The sequence below is a fragment of the Camelus dromedarius genome, chromosome 4 (assembly GCF_036321535.1).
Source record: "Camelus dromedarius isolate mCamDro1 chromosome 4, mCamDro1.pat, whole genome shotgun sequence".
NCBI lineage: Eukaryota > Metazoa > Chordata > Mammalia > Artiodactyla > Camelidae > Camelus > Camelus dromedarius.
The window spans coordinates 28,759,217-28,780,111 of NC_087439.1; the positions used below are offsets into that span (position 1 = coordinate 28,759,217).

The 20,895-nt window shown below is 36.1% G+C and overlaps 1 protein-coding gene across 9 annotated transcripts in view; it reads left to right on the forward strand.

Annotated features, from left to right (window-relative positions):
- The window catches only part of MBD5 (methyl-CpG binding domain protein 5), a 329,751-nt gene that overhangs the window by 304,919 nt on the left and 3,937 nt on the right, over window positions 1-20,895 (forward strand). For 8 of the 9 annotated variants that reach the window (XM_064484760.1, XM_064484759.1, XM_064484761.1 and 5 more), the window contains one exon: window positions 10,243-10,316. In XM_064484760.1, coding sequence (XP_064340830.1) covers window positions 10,243-10,316 — 74 coding nt within the window. Of the gene's footprint in view, window positions 1-4,488; window positions 4,578-10,242; window positions 10,317-20,895 lie in introns of all 9 variants that reach the window. The other variant, XR_010380573.1, reaches the window with a different exon arrangement.

Here is a 20,895-nt window from a genome sequence, read left to right on the forward strand (position 1 = left end):
CCCCAAAATGTCATGTCGTCAAGGGGTGAGTTGTGAAGCATTTGTAGATCCCACTAGGGCTTAGGGTGGCTCTAACCCAGGAACCAGATTTCCAGAATTTTATTAACTTTGCCTTCCTTCCCTGCATGTGCCTAATTCTTCATCCATACACAGAGAATGAAGGCAAGCAGCAATGACTCGGGAAAAAAACCTGGTGGTTGTTGGAATCCAGCAGTGTGGCAGAGGTAGGGGTCTTCCCAGATGACAGTAAGTGCCAGGGGACTGCATCTCTCCCAGATGATGACATGTGACATATAGAGCTGGGGAGAGGGTAAAATTGGGATGGAGTTGCAGCCATTTCTGGAAGCAGCAGGTAACATCTGAGTTCAGAATAGTGTCTCCTTTCAGGAAAAGTTCTGGGTCTTTATAACATATGGGAATGTTTAACCCCATAGTCTGGTTCTACTTAACACAATCTGATCACATAAATTAAATGAAAACTTCTCCATGAAACTACCATTCAATTTAGAAGAAATTAGTAGGGGTCTTCTGGGCTTTTCTCCCCCCTCACAATTGGTAGAATTGACTCACTAGGCAAGAAATATGCAGAATGTTTAAAGTAGATAGAAAAATTTATGCCTGGCCAGGAGGAGATAATAATGCACATTCCCCACATATGATCAAGAAACATGTAATTTTTCTTCTCCTTAGGAAGTAAAACTTCCTCTTACAGGTATATATTATTCTCTTAAAGAGTATATTGTATAAAACTATTTCAACTCTGCTCAAACCTCCACTGGCACTTAGGTTTAATGGCAGGAAACCAAAAGCATTTTTGCCAGCACAATAAAAGGATTGTCTTTCTCCAAATGACCGGGAGGTCCTTAAACCTGTTGCTTATAATGCCTAATATATACTTGTCAGGGTACACTCTAGGCATAATGTTTCTATGTTTGATAAGAAAATGAATTCCATACTCCTATTCACAAAACATTTTATTCTCTAATCTCTCTGAGACCAGACAAACATTCTTTAGGTTGATAAACCTAAATATTTTTGACAGTTTATTCAAAAAGTAATTAGAAACAGCAAAATTGGGTTTTTATGATATAAATGGAACTGCTACAAATACAGGATGTAGACATTGAGCTGTTTTATAATCTCTGTGCAAATGAAACAAAGTCTTTTTTATGTGCCATTTTACAAAAAAAAAGCTTAACTAACGAAAAGATTATGGCTGGCCTCCCTTTCCTGGAAACATTCTTCCTGTCCTAAATGCCTTGTCTAAATATCTTTTTATGTCCTCAGGAGAATAAAGGTATGTAGTTTTAACACATTTCCCATTAAGCAGTGGTCCTAATCCTCTGCTTAGTCTGTTAGCAAACTCCTGAGACTGAGTTCATCACTGATGTTTAGGAAGATGCACTTAAAAAAAAAAATCATTATCTAAGAGTCCATGAAACATTTATTTTGCTTTATTTAAATAAGCAACAGATTTTCAGTCACTATGAAATAATAACAAATGTTTCAAAAATCCAGATTCATCTCCCTCATTATAGACAATAGATGGATTCCTAATAGGGAACATAAAATTTTTCTGTAAATTCAAATATCCTCCCTCCCAATGGCTGACACTGTAATTTTGTATCAAAACTTTGATATCAAAACCTTGATATAAAGATACACTAAAAACATTTTTAGTGAATCAGAAGAAATAATTGAAAGCAGACATTTAGAGGTGAAAAACTGAAAATATATAATAAAATATTAATGATATCACATGAAATATTTATATATCATTAAAAAGCAAGGTATAACAGCCTTAAAAGCTCTAGGGCACTTAACATTTTTTGAAACCTCTGGTCTTTTTAGGACTACTTCACTTTTGCACATTAGAAAACAAAGTACTACTTCACAAGTGCTTTTTTTCCCCTCCTATTGTTCACAAAACAAAGGAAGGCCTTCCTCATACCTTATTTAATGATGCCCAGATAGCCAACATCATTCTCAATTTACAACATCAGAAAAGGTGAAATTTCAAGTACAGGTCTTTCTGTCTTCAAGCCAGGTCTCCTTTGCCTGATGTCTTGATGATCGTGGTCCATCAAGAACAGATTAAACTATGGTCAGTATCTGTGTAAGGCAAAGCATGATCTATTTGAAAGGATTTCCTGTGAAACACGTTTACATTTGCAGCCAAGTTTAAAATTGGTTTAAAATCGTGAACCAATTATAATGTAAATTTTATTTACATAGAACACCTTAGTCCTCACAATGTTGGATAAAGTCTTGTGCATTTGCTGCCAGACTTCTGCTTTTAAAAAGGTAAGCAGCGTATTAGGTTTCCTTCTATATACTGTGGTGATGCCTAACATTTAAATAAAGTCAAGAGAGAAAGATAGAGGCTGACTTCAAAAACAATTTGTTTATTATAGTAAAATCTTACTAATTCCACCCCTAGTATTTATCTTTGTGGTATCTCAGAAGAAAAGTTTTGGTAAACAATTTTCTTACACATTATCATTTAAAACCTTTGTAGCCTCTCAGCTTTTCATACTAGTATTTCTTTGTCCACCAAAGTAAATTAATCCAAGATCCTGTCAGATCCCTCCATATAAAATCTACGTTAACTCAAGTTTTAGAACAGATTTATTATCTCGTCTCCACCCTCCCATCCCCTACATCTCACAAACCGATCATTTATTTCCTGTTACAGTCTTTGTTCTCAGCAAGTCACTTCAAATTCTTTTTGGAAGAAGGCAAAGTAGAAAAAAATAAATAATGAATTAACAAGATTGCAGGTTACTAATTCAGAGCAAGCCGGGCACCTCTCATGTTTTCAGGTTGCATACGTGGTCTCTGGACTGAGAGGTCAGTGCTATGATCGGAGCACTGACATCTGCCAGGGGCTGAGATCTCCATGTTGTCTATAAGTTGATAGTTTGGCCAACTGTTTGTTGTGATAGTAAATGACTTGGTCAGCTTATGATTTTAGAAAGACATTTTTAAACTTTGGCAGGGTATGAAATGCAACAGAATTGCTAATAATGCATTAGAAATTCCTGCAGTTTCTGAGATTACTTTCTAGGAGGTATGGTTTCTAAGCACCAAACACTGTGTGAACAGTCTACAGAGAACTGGAGAGAAAGCAGGGTGTGGCAAAAAGAGGCTGGGGCTTCCGGCATTCTGATGTGAGCTTAATTTAAGCCCAGCTCTGCCAGTTGTCTAAATGGTCCTGGGCAGGTTTACTAATCTCCAGAGCTGATACTTCCTCATCCTTCAAGTGGGAATATTAATTCCTACTCAGAATGATGTTTAAGAATTAAATGCAATACCATAAATAGATGGTACACAAAAGAGGCTCAAAATTAGCTTCCTTCCCTCTGTTTTCTGTTTTAAACAACCTTATTAATTGAATTCCACCACTATGGAATTGCAGTAATTTGACCTTCATTATTGTTTACATATGCATTATCCATGAATAACAGATTTACTAACCAGGTTGGGGGTGTGTGTGAAAGGATAATAAGTAATATATTTAATGAAGTAGTTTATAACTACTTTTTATGAACCTCAGGGCCATTGCATACAAATTGGTGTATCTGATTATAAATTAACATGAGTTGTTCATTTCAAGCAGCAGTTCTTCTTGGAAGCATTTTTAAGCACTTAGTTTGTTGAATGAACTTGAAATTCCCCCTCTCCCCAGTGTTTTTAAAAGCTGTAAATTCAGACTTTCTTCCTCTACCTTCCTACTCCCTAACACACTCAATAATGTATATGAGTAGAGATTTTTTAACAGTCTATGAAAAGTTGGGCTGAACCACACTTATATTATACTGTCCTAAAGTGCCTTGTATGATTACCATTCAAGAAGTGGTATCTCCTTACTAATATATTTTTTTCCTTTATCAGTTTGTAATGAAGTATGTTCTAGAAGACATTTATATTTTTTCTAAAGGAACGGTGCAAGTTTCTCTCTGAAGCATGAACCCTTTATAATTTCAGATTTAGTGGCCAGGAATAAGACTCAAATGCTTAGTCATGACAGGAGAAATGTACTGCCAGATCTTGGCACAGTATTAAGAAATTCTTGGAAAGGACAATGACTTCCTCTGGCATTACACCTATACACTATAATGTACAAACATTTTAGGCCTATGCAACTGTGAGAGGAAATGGTATTCTTTATGTATTTATTTCAATAATTATTTTAAAATAGGAAAAATATTTTTTTCTAAAATATATTTTGTAATCAACATCTGCCATCCTTGATCTTACATTAACTAGCCTAAAAGAGTTGACTCTCGAGTAATAACCAAAAAATAAAATTCTTATTTTTTTCTGAGTAGATCATTTTTACTCCTTTTGAAAATTGTCCCAGTGGTCTTTATATTTCATTGGTTTTACATTCAATGTGTATTCTGACTTGAGCCAAATTTTGGAAAGTATTTCTATATTGGCTCTGAAATGTTTCCTTTCAATGAAATGTTTATTGTTTTTGGACAGGTAAAGACATCTCCTGATTACCCAGAAAAGTTCTACATTTTGGTTCAACCTCACCTGATTAAATGAAGACATGTTTTTAAAAGCAATGGGTAGGGTACTCCTTCTCTGGACTTACACTTTGACTTTTTTCCACAGAGTTATATTTGGCAGGTAGAGATAAAAGTAGCTCTTTGAATAGTCATTGAGGACATTATTAAAACTCATACCAAATTTATTTGGGGACAATCACTATATATCAGCTCAGTATCACACAATTGTATGGAGTGAAACCAAAGACAGCTTATACTTGCATTCTGGGGATGTGTAACTTAAGAAATTGAGCCTAGGAACGAAATTTGGGTGGTATACCCTCTTGTGATGTTTAAACATTTTAATTTGCAGAACATTTTTTCTGGGTTTGATTGTCAGTGTTAGCTATTTGTATTCTTTGGTACCTATATTCTCTGTTGAAAGTGTTCTTTGTGTATTCCCTTTGCCTTATGTATTTTCTTAACCTCTGCTGGAAATGAATTCTTTTCTCTAAACCCAATCAATATCCACAATACTGGGGCTGTGTTTTGGCTGGTAGGGTGGCAGGGGCTATCAGTGCTCTGTAGCAACAGAATCTCTTTCAAAAGGGAGCAAAATAGTTTTTGGAAAGTAATAAGCAAGATGATATCCGGGCAAAGTCAGTGCCTGATCAAAATTTGAACAGTAATAAGAAACTAGGTAATATCAAAAATGTGAATATTAAGGAAAAGACTAAAGTGATAAACTGAGTACAAAGCTTATAGGTTAAGACTGTAAACTTTAATAAATTGTGGAATACTGTGAACTCTTTTTCTTCTTGAGCAATATTAATGAGGAAAAGAAGGAAAAGGAGGCCTATCTCCTTTCATATATAACTGAGACCAAGCACAGAGTTCTTGAGCTTGTCAATGCGGCTTTCATATGGTTAGTAGTAAATGGAATTTCAGGTGTGAGGCAAATACACGCTCCTGTTACATGAACTTTTATACAGTGTGTCTTGAAAAATATGAATTTATTCAAAGCATTTAATTCTATTTATGTGCTGTGGATTAATATGAAATTTGCTGTCAAATTTAGAATAGATTTACTCTAGTCCTGTAGTATAGTTCTCTAGTACTTAAAAACACTGCTATCCAAAGTGAAAAAGAAAGGAAGCATGTGCACACACACACACACACACACAAAGCCTCAGATAGTGCCACTGACTAAAATTGTAATAATGTGGATTTGCTTAGTCCAGTTGGAAAAAGTGTGATTCACTTTACAGATTTTTCCTTAAGTACTCTTGTTGGAAAATTAGATTCATCCTTTCTGTCACAGGTGAGTCAAATTTTTACCTCAAATTATTTATCATTCATTTCCATAGTTGTGAAAATATTGAAATATTGCACTTATCAGGACTTTTTCAGCTTGAAGACTAAAATATTTACTATTTAATAAATGTTTGATAGTAACAAACCTAAAAAATGCCTCATATTTGCTTACTGCTTCAGAACTGCATTTTCCAGACTTTAGCTCAAGTTGCATGTTACTTATACTGAGTTAAAATTTTTAAAATTTATTTACTCATTTATTATTCATTCAAGAAATATTTTTGACACAAATTATATACTAAGCACTATTCAAGCCGCTTGCAAATAACTTCTAGTCTTATTCTAAGATATGATATACGTGAAATCATAGGCATAGTGTTTTTGTATTTTTCTAGTATAAATTTGTATGAATATATAACTATTAAAAATGTTTAAAGATCTATTCATGTTCTGCCTATAACAATTTCACATGCCACTGGGGGCACTTTGGGAAAGACTGCTGTGGTGTTTCTAAAGCACCTTCATATTTATTATCTTTTTAGATCCTCTCAATGACCCATAAACATGTGCACAGTTATTTCCATTTTACAGATGAGAAAACTGGAGCTCAGAGAAGTGGCATCCCTGAGGACACGAATCGCAAGCGGTTAAACCAGGCCCCAGTCCTGGCCTCCTAGCTCTAAGCTTAGTACTCTTTGCATGATACCATTCCCCCAACAACAGGAGCTGGTGGCATTGTAGAGTTGGGTGGGGAAGTGAAGAATGGAAAGGGGAGACTGAAGTCAGCTGTTCTGTCTCTGTTCTGAAATCTGCGCAGTGGCTGTGCTCCATCCTCTGACCTTTGTGTGACAGCTTTGCCTCAACGCCCAGTACCAGCAAAGTAACGACCGAGAGCTTTAATCCTGTTATCAGGGATTAAAGCCTGCAGGGAATTTTGACATCATCTCTAGTTAACGGGCTCTATTCAAAAGTGATCTAGGCTCTTTGATCCAGGTTCTTCTAATATATATTATACCTTGCTTTCAGAGGGCCCATTTGGCTCTCTGAAATGTTTGTGTCTCCTTTTGTTATTGACTTCCTTCTAAGGATATACTCCATGCTACTGTGCTGACTCTAAATCAAACTTAATTAAATTACTGAATGTTTAATATGTGCCTTATGAACAAAATAAGTAACCAAAGATTCAGACTTGTTCAGAAAACTCTTAGACTTTCACCATATAACAATGTTTGGCTTTATAGGTGTGCTTCTAGCTCTGCTGAACAGGCTATAGGTCTATTTATGTCAAAGAATTATTATATCTCAAGAATCTGAATGAAAGAAGGGATTTAGGAGTGAAAAAATATGTGTAAATTTATTCATGAAGTAATGTATGAGCTGAAAGTACATATAGATTCTGGGTATCTTTTTCTAATTCTTGAATGACACATATGCAAAGAGTTATCCCATGATAGCCATTACTGTTAGCATCATCGTTACTAGAATGAGCATATGTTGACAGATTATGAGTAAAGATACGTTATAAAGTCCTCTCCCAATTTCTCACCAAGACAGGAATCAAATAATTGATGGAAAACTTCTAATTTGTGGATGGATATACAAGAATATAAGATTATTAAATTACAGATTAAAATAGTGTTTTAAATTACTTGCTCATTCAGTATAAGTTTTATTTAAAAATACATGTATGTATTTAATCTTTTTAATGTTATATTTATGTATTTGATTCCCAGTGCTTTCTTCATTTCCAAGTTAGCTAAGTAATTTATGAGGGAGTTTTCATTAAATCATAAAATGTGATTTCTGTTTGACTAGAAATTTAAATTTTTTGGCTCCCTGATACCTTTTGCAGAGAGGTATCTTTAAAGACTTTCTTGAATATTGTGTAAGTGCATGAATAGTTCCCCAGAAACAGCACACACTTTTCATGTATTATATTTCACAATAGAGAAGAGCACTAAAATTCTGAAACCAAATAAACTAAACGTTTACCCCTGGATATGTGTGATCTTGTCATGTCAGAAATACAGACTGATGAGTATCTTATTTATATTTAGTTTCAGAAAGCACCATTATTGCTTTCTCTTTCAAGGTCATTGAATCCTTTATAAATAATATAGTTTATTAGGAGAGTACCTGAGAGCCTTAGAGGCATATTTAAATGAAGTTATGGTAGAGAATTAGTTCAGAAAAATCACCAGAAAATTATCCAAGCATGAAAAATTTGTTGAAGATAAATTTGAGCAAGTATCATTTAAATTTCTGTTAAAATATACTTGGATTTAAAATAACTTGACCTAATTTTTTGAATATGTGTGTGCATAAATATATATATGCATGTATATATGTATGTATGTATGTATACACACACACATATATTATGTATATTTCAAAGTATATTGGAGTTGACACAGTGAAGAGAGACCTGAGTTTCAGTGTTGGCCATGTTACTTAACTCACTTAGTCCTACCTATAAAATAACAAAACAATACTAGTTTGCAGTATTACTACATTAAATAATAAGACAGTGCCTTCTACATAATAAATGCATAAGTAATGTTTTTACTGCCCCTATTCCTTACTTAATTAAAAATAAAAATAGACAATTTAAAAAAAATAGTTTGACCTAACTTAGTTTTTTAAAATTGAGACCAAAAGTGTATGTTTTCGTTGGGGTGCGTTGCTTTGTTTCACTGTGAATCTGCTTGCTTTTGCTGGCATCAGTCCCTTCTGAGATCGCTCAGTACACCAGTTTGTGTCTAATAGGTTATGTTACAGGGGAGCTTTCTCCTTGCTGCCAAGAAAGCAATTTAAATATAAGTGGAATTAGCTATAAATTACATAAATGTAATGTGCAAAATATCTTTCATATTCTCTTTGTGTGAGTGAATACAAGCTGAAATCTCATTTCTAACATGAAATGTGAAAATGTATCCAGGAACTTTTTTTTAAAACAACACATGGATATATTTATTTTACTTAAGCTTTTTCAGTCATCCCAGTAAGATACTTCATCACTCCTGTGGAAGTGTTATTGGAACAAAGTTGTCTCTTGTCTCTGGCATACAATAGATTGGGTATCCCCAGTGAACTTCTGTATATATTTGGATCCTTTAAGATAAAATATAAAAATCATAAAAAGGAAAGTGTTTCTACTATTTGACTGTTTTTTCTCATTGAATAATTAGAAATGCTTGCTTTCAGACTTGATAATAGAAACCCTTTGTTAATCATTACTGTGTACTAGATTTGAAGGGGTCAAAGAAAAATTATTTATAAATGATGCTTATGAGTCAGGAAGAGTTAAAGAGAAAGTTACTAATTTCCTTACTTATTAGTGTATATTTTCTTACCCATTAGGCATTTTGGCAACCTCTGAATTTTTATATAAAAGTAGTGTAGGGGCGGGGGAAAATTGGGTTAAGAGATGGGGGATTTTGAAGCTGTATTTATACAGCAAGCAGTACTGTTTCTACTTAGATTGTGTGTGTTTTTTTTTAAGATCAGTTAAAGTAGCAGTGTTTTTGTAAGTGTGTTTTTATTCACAAATTATGTACAGGTTTTACTATTTATTAATTGTTTTTCTTAGAAGAAATGGCTTTAAGAACCATGATAGAGATTACTGGGGGCAGGTAGCAAAGACTGTACCTCCCCTCCCCCACAAAACCTCCAGCCACCACTTGGTGGTGCACTGTGATGGGGTAGCAGGCATCACACGGTGTTAAAGCAGGATGGGGGAGAGGGTGTGCCCATCAGGTGCAGCAACACTCTCCTCCCCCATCATTAAGGACTCTGCATGGCCCACTGGCCCCTCTCATTTTCTGGCCTCTGCAGAGCCTGATACATACTAGGTAACACTAGCTGCTCTGTGTTTGGCTAAGTGTTCAACGTGACTTGTGCATTTTAATTCTCACAGCAATCCTAGCAGGAAGATAGGTACTATTGTCCTCATTTTAAAGAGGAGGAAACTGAGGCTCAGGAAATTGAAGTGTTCTATTCATGCTAGGAAGTGAGGAGTTCGGATTCAGACTTCCATCTGCTGGCTCCAAAGCCCACCCCCTCCACTAACCACTGCTCTTGTCCATCCCTGATGGAATACAGATTTGCGTTTGCTGAGTATCAGGCAGTGGAGAAAGCCAACCAGCATCTCTGACTTAATGTGATTTTGTGAATTGGTTATTTAAATTCCAAATTTTATACTTAAAAACATTATTTTCAAAATGTTGACAACTTGAAAGCCCAACAGTTTGGTGTTGCAGCCTGGAGCCATGGAGTCAACCTCTGCTCAAGCAAGGACAAAACATTTGACAGGGCAGTGAAATTTAAACCTCCTTTCCCCCAGTGCAGCACCTGCTTGTACAGCAGGAAACTAAAAACAGTGTTAACAATTGCAGGTCTGGTAATGTGGTTTGGTCTTCATGCCTTCACTCAGGTGGAGCCCGAGAAGTTGAAGACACTAACAGAAGGTTTAGAAGCCTACAGCCGAGCCCGGAAAAGGAACAGAAAGTAAGCATTATTTCTTTTTTCTCCATTTTATTTTTCAAGGGTATAATTTACTGATTTGTCTTCAAAGGGACAATGGAAATCTCATTGATTTTGTCCATCATGGGTCCTGCCTAAGTACAGTTTAATTGTATCATGCCAGAGGACCATTATAGATGAATTAGCTATTACAGAAAATATTTTCTTAACGGTTTATACTGTGTGTGGGATTTCCCTCCTCATCAGCTCTTTCCTTACGCCCTCTGTCTCCATCCGTCTCATTTAGTGGGAAAGAAAATATGATTAATATTCTCAACATGCAGCAATTAAATAGGCTCTGAAAATGTAGCAAGAGTCTAGCCCTTTGTAATTCAAATACATCACAAAGGGGGAGTACCTCCAAGTTGTACACATGGGAATAATTTTGGCAGATTAACTGTTAGTCAAAGTGATGGTAAATAATTATTTTTTTCTTGGAGCAGGGCCTTCTTTGGAATGATAGCAAGAAGTTGAACTTTGGGACATTAATATTCTTCAAGTTTTTTTAGATCTTTTTATTCTGAGTAAATGTAGTATGGACAAGTAGATAATGTTTGAAACACAATTTCTACTATAATACAATGTAGTTTTATCTATCATAACTATTATTTTAGAGTAGGGAACTATAAATACACTTCTATATATGTACATGGAAAGTTATTTAAAATATATATATATAAACAGTGTATCTATTCAGTTACTATAATTTTCATATTACCAAACATATGAGAATTATGAGATCATAATGGCTAGTAGTGTATCTTGTGTAAGGATTTATATAATGATAATAATATCTATTAAAGGGCATTCTTTATCTTAGTGATGTCTTCAGTAATTCTTGCCAGAGGTAAAATTTTCAACCTGAACAATCTTGAGGAGACTCTCTTCACTGTCTCATAAAAAGATGCCAGCTGCAAGGGGAAAACTCCTGTGTCCCTATGTTCAGGACTCCTTTGGAAAGTAGCAAGTTGGCACAATTTTGGTGAGGGCCGAAGCACCAGATTCGCTATAGATCTGACAAGAAACACAGTGAGGCAAGTCCCCTCTACTCTGACTGAAGTGGCACAACACAGAGCTTAGTATTAGGATAAAGCCTGTAAAATTAATACAAGGTCCGGATGAAAGGAGAGAAATTACCTACATCACAAAATTGCAATGGGCTATTTGCTATTTGTAGAATATTCAATACTACTTGTTTATTTGACATAAAAGATTCCTAAAATCTTTCCTCCAATGAGATATGCCACTTAGCTGGATTATGTGTGATATATCCAAAACTGTTGATAACCCAAAAATGAAATATTCCTCCAAATATTTGGATATACTGCCTTGAAGTGAACTATATTTTCCTCATCAGTTTGCTATTAAGCAACTTCTGAAAGGTAATGAGTAACAAACAGCAATTTAAATATCTTTTCTTCAAAGCCAATTTACTATTTGTGGTGATTTTATATGGGTCCTAAGTGGCATTATCTAAAGGAATTCTCATGGAACCATGAACTTAGAGTACGGATTGGAGAGGTAAAAGACAAAAATATTAAGCAAAGCAGCTTTATTTATTGTACCATTGTCTAAGTAGATTGACTTGCCTTGTAAATACCTAATAGAATACATATTACATGTACGATTTAAAATCCGTTATTTTATCCTCCCAATCAAAGATGGACCAGAATTACTGAACCCATTTATAGATGAGGACACTCAGACACAAATAGCTTAAATAATTGTTGAAGATCACAGAAGTGATGAATGATATGTTGAACCCATATGTTTAATCATCTGTTTATTCCCCAATTCAAAGAAACTAACATAGCAAAAATCTATGCCAGTCAGGCACAATGCTATAATCCCTGTACTTCACTGTTTACTGAAGGAGGCAGTTCTAGAAACAAATAATTAAAATGTTAAAGTTATAATGACAGGAATATGTATAGTGTATTTTGGGGTCATAGAAAAGTGGCATTAAACTCGGGTCAAGGAAGATTTTGTAGAGGAGATGATACCGAGCCAAGCCTTACACATTACATAGGTATTAGCCAGACAAAGGAAACAAGGGTCAAGATGATGTGGGGTGGACTAGCCTTTAGATGAGATCAGCAGTTGGATTTGGAGGACTTTAAAGTGTCAGACAGGAAATTGTAAGAAGTGCAGCCAAAGGTGTAAGCAGGAGACAGATCCTGAAGGGCCTAGGAAGGCCTCATAAGTCCCTTTATCTTATTGGAAGTGCCTGAAGAGGGCAGGGGGTTGAATTTTCACTTTAGATATGGCTGTAGGGAGGATAAATTTTAGGGGAGCAAAATTGGAGACAGGCATATCCATTTAGGAGGCAGAAGATAAGGGAGGATGAGGACTCAAACCAGGAGGGGAGCAATGAGAATGGAGAATGAGTGCAGACAGGAAATATTTAGTAGGTAAAACTGACAGAACATCACCATGATTGGTTGGAATGTGAAGAAGAGCAAGCAATCAAGGACAGATCTCAGGGGTTTAGCTTGGGTGACTTGGTGGGTAGTGGGAATGCTGAAATGGGGAACACAGGAGAGTTGAGTGTAATGTGAGGTACCTGTGATCCCACAGGCACAAGTCTGTAACTGGGAAGAAGTGGTATTTGATTATGTAAAAATGACTGCAGTCGCACAGAGATACTTTGACTAATTTGAACAGTGGGCTAAGGATTGAATGCTGGGACATTTGAACATTTACTACAGATATTGAAGGAGATGGGACTAATGATCAGAAAGGAGGAGGAGAATCAGGGGTAGGGAAGTAGTGTGTCAAAAGCCAGAGACGAAGAATTTCTGGGATGATGGAATGATCAACAGAGGTCCAGTAAGACAGATCTAAAACATCTCCATTGGACTGGGCAATTTGGAGGCCATTGGTAATCTCTTGAAAACAGTTTCTGGTAGAATATAAAACAAAAGTGTAGAGTTTCCAGTAGAGGTGTAAAAACAAAGTGGACATGGGTTCAAGAGTGAATAAGAAGGGCGTAGAGAGAGTTGATACAGATTATTTACTCTTCTTTCTACCCTTAATGTGCAAAGTTCCTGAGGAATAACTGGAAGAATTTTTGATATATTAGAGAGTTGACTACTTTTGTAGATTAAGGGGGAAAGGAGAAAGAAAGACTAAGAAAAGAAGGTGGCATTTGCAACAAGGCAGTTAAAAAGCTGGTTTTTGACCTGAGTTCAAATCCTGTTTCCATCACTACATAGCTGTGTGTACCCTTGGATATGTTGTTTAACCTCTCTGAGCCTAAATTCTTCATTTCTCAAATAGGCATATTGATACCTACTTCTTAGAAATTTTATGATATAAATAATATAAAGAGAACTTTAACAAAGTACTTGGCACATGGTATTTAATAAACAGTAATTTTTATTGTAAAGATATAGGTGAAACAAACAAAATTGTCACATATTTTTGCCAGTTGAAACATTCTATCACCATAGTAGATGTTTAGAGCATTTTATGTAGTCATTTCAACCCTCAATATCCTACAATCAAGCTGTACAAAATTAATGTATTTAAAGTGATATGCTTATTACAGCCTAATCACAAAAGAAATATTAACATATTTATTAAAGAATTACTCAGGGTCATTTTGTACTTAAAAGAGGAAATAACTTCATTAAAGAAAAAGTTACATACCTTTTAGATATGATTTTCATTTAAGTGAGTATCAAATCTTCTCTCTATATGTACATATAAATATACTCAGTAACCTGATTTTTATGAAGCTAGAGAGTGATAAAATGATAAGATAAATCACACTTTTACTTTAAAACCAAGAAATGATATTTAGTGTATTAAATTTTCTTCATTTTTAATTGAAATATTGTTGATTTCTAGTATTATATTACTTTTAGGTGTACAACAGTGATTCAATATTTTTATAGATTAAAATCCATTTAAAGTTATTATAATATATTAACTCTATTTCTTCTGCTATATATTATATCCTTGTATCTTATTTATTTTATACCTAGTAGTTTGTACATCTTAATCCTCGTCTCCTATCTTGCTCCTTACCCCACCCTCTCCCTACTGGTAATTACTCTCTGTGTCTAGGAGTCTGTTACTGTTTCTTTTTCCTTGGCTGAATGCTGTGGCTAGGACTTCCAGTACTATGTTAAATAGAAGCGGCAAGAATTGGCATCCTTGTCTTCTTAATGATTTCATTGGAAAATCAGCTCTTCACTGCTGAGTATGATGTTAGCTGTGGCTTTGTCATAAATGGCCCTTATTATGTTGAGATATATTACTTCTGTACCCATTTTGATAAGAATTTTTATCATGAATGGATGATGAGTTTTGTCAAGTGCTTTTTCTGCATCTATTGAGATAATTGTGCTTTTTTCCCATCTTTCATTTTGTTGATGTGGTGTATCATATTGACTGATTTGTGAAAATTGAACTATCCTTGCATCCCTGGAATAAATCTCACTTGATCATGCTGTATGATCCTTTTTCAATCTGATTCTGCTGACTTTAGGGTTTGTTCTTCTTCTTCTAATTCCTTTAGGTGGAAGGTTAAGATGTTTATTTGAGATTTTTTCTTGTTTCCTGAGGTAAGCCTGTATCACTGTACGCTTACCTCAGAACTGTTTTTGCTGCCTCCCATAGATTTTGGAAAGTTGTGTTTCCATTTTCATATGTCTCAAGGTATTTTTTGATTCCCCTCTTGATTCCTTGATTTCTTCATTGACCATTGATTTTTTTTACTAGCATGTGGTCTAGGCTCCGTGTGTTTGTGCTTTTAGCATTTTTCTTCCTGTAACTGATTTCTAGTTTTATACCATTGTGATCAGCAGCATATAGATGGGTCTTGTCTTTTTATCCAATCAGCCACCCAAAGTCTTTTGACTGGAGCATTTAGTCCACTGATATTTAAAGTAATTATTATATTTTAAAGGAGGTACTGGGGATTGAACTCAGGACTTCATGCATGCTGAGCATGTGCTCTACCACTGAGATATACCCACCCCACTAAATTTTTTAAAAAAGTAATTATTGATAGATATGTACTTATTGCCCTTTGTAGTACTTGTTTTCTAGTTGTTTCTGTAGTTCTTTCCTGTTCTTTTCTTCTTCCTTTAGTTTCTTCCCTGTAATTAGATGGTTTTCTTTAGTGGTATGCTTGTGTTCCTTTTCCTCTTGTTTTTGGGTACTTATTGTAGGTTTTTGATTTGTGGCTACCATGGGGTTCATATCTGTTGACCTATAACTATATCTGTTTGTTGGAAATAGGTAGTCCTTTCAGTTCAAACACATTCTAAAAGATCTACATGTTTTACTCCCTTCCTCCATACGTTGTGTTTTTGATGTCATGTTTTTACATCTTCATGTTTATCCCTTTACTGAGTATTGTAGTTATACATGATTTTACAAATTTTTGTCTTTTAATCTTCATAATAGTTTATTTAAATGATTAATCCTTAGCCTTTACTATGTATTTGCCTTTACTAATGAGATTTTTTCCTTTCCTATAGATATTTACTTCTTGTTACAGCCTTTTCTTTTCTCTTTAGAGAAGACGGTATAACATTTCTTTAGGGTTGGTTTAGTATTTAGAACTCTTTTAATTTTTGCCTTTCTGAGAAGTTTTTTATTTCTCCTTCAATTCACAATGATAACCTTGCTGGGTGGAGCATCCTAAGATTCAGGTTTTCCCCTTTCAGCACTTTGAATGTATCATGCCACTCCCTTCTGGCCTGCAAAGTTTCTGCAGAAAAGTCAGCTGATAGCCTTATGGGGGTTCCTTTGTATATGACTCTGCATTTTTCTCTTGTTGCCTTTAGAAATCTCTCTTTGTCTTTAATTTTTGCCATTTTAGTTATGTCTTGGTGCGGATCTGTTTTGGTTCATCTTGTTTGGGACTCTGTGCTTCCTGTAGCTGGAAGTCTGCTTCCTTCTTCAGGTTCAGGAAGTTTTCAGCCATATTTTCCTCAAATATATTTTCTACCCCTTTCTCTCTTTCTTCTCCTTCTGAAACCCCTATAATGCGGATGTTAGTATTCTTGATGTTGTCCCAGAGGTCTCTTAAACTATCAATTTTTAAAAATTGGTTTTTCCTTTTGCTGTTCTGATTGGGTGATTTCCATTATTTTATCTTCCAGATCACTTATCCATTCTTCTGTATCACCTAGTCTGCTGTTAATTCCTTCTAGTATATCTTTCATTTCAGTTATTGTATTCTCCAGCACTTCCTGGTTCTTTTTTATATTTTATAGTTATTTGTTAAAATTCTCACTGTGTTCATCTATTCTTTTTCCAAGTTCAATTTGCATTTTTATTATTATTACTTTGAACTCTCTATCAGGTAAATTATTTATCCCTGTTTCTTTGGGGTTTTTTTCAGAATTTTTTTTTCCTTGTTCTTGAAACATATTTCTCTGTTTTCTCATTTTGTTTAACTTATTCTATCTCTGCGAAATTAGGTGAAACAGTTACCTGTCCTGGTCTTGAAGGTGTGTCCGTGTGTGGGAGCATACCTTTGTAGTCTGCATGTAGCCAGTGGCTTTGGTAGGGGAGCAGGATCTGAAGTGAGCACTGGCTGCACCTTTCCCCAGGGTGTGTTGGCAGCTACCACCTGGGAGGAAGACTGGAGCTGAAGGCACTAGAGCCAGAACCAAGTGCAAGCTAGGGTTTTTTCTTTGGTCAGTGATTAGTTACTGCCCTATGAAGGGTGAGGTTGAAGCCTGAGGAGCTGAAACAGGAGCCCTGAGGGAGCTGAATTTCTCCCAGGTGTGATGGTAGTCTCTGCTTTGGTTGGGGTTATGGCTGGGTCCTGAGGGTTTGGGGCTGCACTTCTGTATTGGTTTCATTTCTTCCCCTGATGTGCATGCCTTAGCTAGAGATTGGGCCAGGGCTTGAGGGGTTGGTGCCACACAACTGAGCAGGTTTTGCCAATGGCTGCCTCTTCTCTGATCAGAGTCAGGGCCAAGGTCTGTGCAGGCTCCATCCCTTCTAAGCGTGTGCACTCTCATTGGCAATGGCAGCCTCCGCCCTAGTGGAGAGCAGTGCCAGAGCAAGAGAAGCTGGAGCAGGAGCCCAGTGCAGGCTGGGGAGTGTGCTGGGGTGATCCTGGCAAGCCAGCCAGAGCCCTGGGCTGTTTCTAATCTGCTGCCTCCTGTCTGTGACGGGGGGTGGTAAACAAGTCTATGTGTGCACTCTTCAAGAGCAGAGTCTTGGTTTCTTACAGCCTTCCAATAAGCCCCTCTTGTTTTTGAACCAGCTAAGGAAGCTAATCTTCCCAGTGTCAGATGCCAGGGCTGGGGTGCCTAATATATGGCTTGAACCCTTTGCTCTCCAAGGAGGATCTAGAAGTCTGTGACATCTCCCCTCTTCTGAGTCCCCCACTAGGGGTGCAGGTCCTGGCCAGATAGCTCTTCTTCTCTTCCTGCAAGACTCCATGTGGATCTTTCTTTATAGCCTTGGTTTTAGGAGAGTCATTCTGCCAGCCTTCAGGTCATTTTCAGCGAGAGTTGCTCTACATATAGTTGTATTTCGGATGTATTTGTGGGGGAAGGTAAGCTCAGTGTCCTCCTACTCCACCACCTTGATCTCTCACGTGTTATATTTTCTTAAATCTGCATACTTTCTCTACGGATTAGGTTTTAGAATCTAAGATTTTTGACATTTAGTTCTCATCGCAATTTGTTCTGTCCTACACGAAGTGAGTTGCTTAAATTCTGAACTAATAGTATAGAGCAGTATGCAATTTCTCATTTCCCTCTTATTTCTCATACACGTTCACAGATGTGTACCTGTTTTTTTAATTAATGAAGATAAGGATAATGTGTGACAATATAGGCACTGAAGTTGGGAAGTGGCAATTAGCTCCATTAATAACTAGAAATGTGATTATATGAATGTCTATTGCTTAATCAAGTAGGTTTTAGAGTGTCCATTAGTAAAAATGTTTATTATTAAATGTCCATGGGGAAGAGAAAATAGAAGAGACTCCACAAGGACGCCCTCTGGACTCGAAGACTGAATTCTGACTGATTACTCATTTCATGAACTCACGGAGCTTTCTTCCTCTTCTAAGCTCATTCTCTCCTGACTTGACGAGCTGGGATAAAAACTGGTATGCAGACTTGCCATCTGGGAGAGTCTCTCTTTACCTCCTGATTCTCATGATGTATTCATGTAATTTCATGCCCCACGTCTCTGTATTGATTCTCTCTTCCAAAAGTAGTCATTTCCCCCTCTAATAACTCCTTAAGTTTGTTAAAGGAAAAACATTATACTAATTATCTTAAATTAGCACAAGGTGTTTATGAACATTTTAAATATCTTGTTGAAGAATGAAATCACGAACTCCTAAAATGTTATTTATTCATTGAACAATAATGTTGAATTATTTTTATATTTTAATGGTGATATTATTGCAATGTTTCATAGGCAGGGAAAAATTTTATGACTCTATTCATTACTTTTGAAAACTATTTGTAGTTAGATATCCATCTTCTTCATTATAAAATTATAATTGGTTTCACCAGTTCTCCCTGAAAAGTCATGAAGTATTGCATACAAACCATTGTTATGCCTACTTCATTGGATTATTATAAGGATTAAATGAAATAATGTATATAAAGATTTAACATAATTCTTGGCACATGTAAGATTTTCAATACACACTAGCTATTTTTAAAAAATTTTTGTTATTAAGGTAAAGGTGAGAGAACCAAGATTCTCTGATGGTTTTTCGCTGAAACATTTTACCTTTTTTTAGACATTTAGAACTTTTACATAGTCAATTTTAAACCCATAAGATATTGTAATAAAAATATCTTTTAAAACTTATGTTTATACTTTCATACGAATAAAAATATTTTATACAAATACAAAAGAAATAGTAAGGATAAATCTATATAGCACATTACACAAGGTGTAATATTGTCAAGCAACTAGGCAGTGTGTGATACTGTCGAGATCTTTGCCAAACAGCTCACAAAAGGGGTCCCAGCCCAACCCCAGTTCAGCAGAGTCCTGGGACTGGATTCCTACCCAGTCACCCAGTATCATGCTTAACTCCTCATTGGGAAAATAACTCAGACCGACTCCACAAGAATCCCAGAGCCCCTTAAAACTAGAATGAGTAGATAAATAAAAGATAGTATGTAAATAGATTATATCAACTTGGACAGTGCTCAAAAATAGCAGTAAAAGGGAAAGAGATAAGTTACAGAATGGTCAGCCTATCAGGACACCTTTTGTGTGTATATAGATAGAAAACACATAGAAGACAATACTAGGAACTGTTCATGGATATACCATATAAAATATAAAAACACACTAAAAGCATACACAACACAGTTTGCCTTTGGGGAGGAGAGTGGGGAAGAATGAGACTAGGAATTAATAACAAATGGGAACTTCAGCTTAATTTTTAATTAAAAAAGAATGAAAGGAAGTACGTAATTTACTAACAGTTTTTTCTTGGAAGTGGGTTTGGTAGAGGTTGCTAATTTATTCTATGTACTTTTCTGCATTGTTTATATTTCTAAAAGTAAGTGGGAAAAACATAACAGCTAGAGGCTGGTTTACAGGCCAACAAAAGGTGGTGGGAAGCAACTGGTGCTGCATCGCCCTTTTAATTTAGTTAAAACCAATGTATTTTTCCTTTCAGTTAAACTGACTTAAGTGCACGTATGTTTCCCAAAATATAGAACTGTTATGTTAGCTTTAGACAAATATTTTTTTTAGTAAATATGTGGAGAATCCACGATGTACCTAGCAGTATACCACTCAGATTGTACACAGAAAGTAAATGTATGAATTGTCCAGTCCTGGTGTATGAGGGGGGAAACCTGGGGAGGGCTGTGGTAAACCAAAAGGCCTCATCTGAAAGCATTCCACTAAAGTTCAAATGTTTTTAAACACGATGTGAGCCAATCTAAATGGGAGTGCGAGCCAGATTCTTCCACAACTGCAAATTTCCAATTTCCATGTAGATGCTGGGATAGGACTTAACTCTTGAAAAGCCATGCTAACAGCCTGTTTTGGAAAGGTTTACCTCTGCAGCTTTTCTGGTAATTGTCATGACAAGATAAATGAAACGAATCACCTTTGTACTCAGAATAATGGAGTAATTATTCATATGCATAAAGGAGGAAAAATTAGTTTGTTAGAATGGACTTAAATACAGAGATGGAGAGTGTGGATTTGCCTGATTTTAGTAATTAGTTCAGTGTCTTCCTAGGTGTAATTCTCAATAATGGCAGACGGTCCATGTGTGTAGCGGTACGGGTAATGTACGCTGAGTGCACAGAAAAGGCCAGACGAGGGATGGACATTCTGAGACTGTCATTCTTTATCTGCTCAAATTGTTGTCATTTTGGTTTGGGGGAAACTGGCTGAGCCTCGGGTGTAGCGAGTTAAGCTGTTTCCCACCTAGAATGAAAGCACCTCAGGACTTCAGCCTTCACTCCCTCAGCTCCTGAAGCCAGGAGCTCCAGAGAGGGCAGAGGGCGCTCCCTAGTGGCCAGAGCCTGCAGTTCAGCCCCTCCACCCTTCCTCTGGCCACACAGCCTGGCTGCCTGAGAGAGAAACAAGC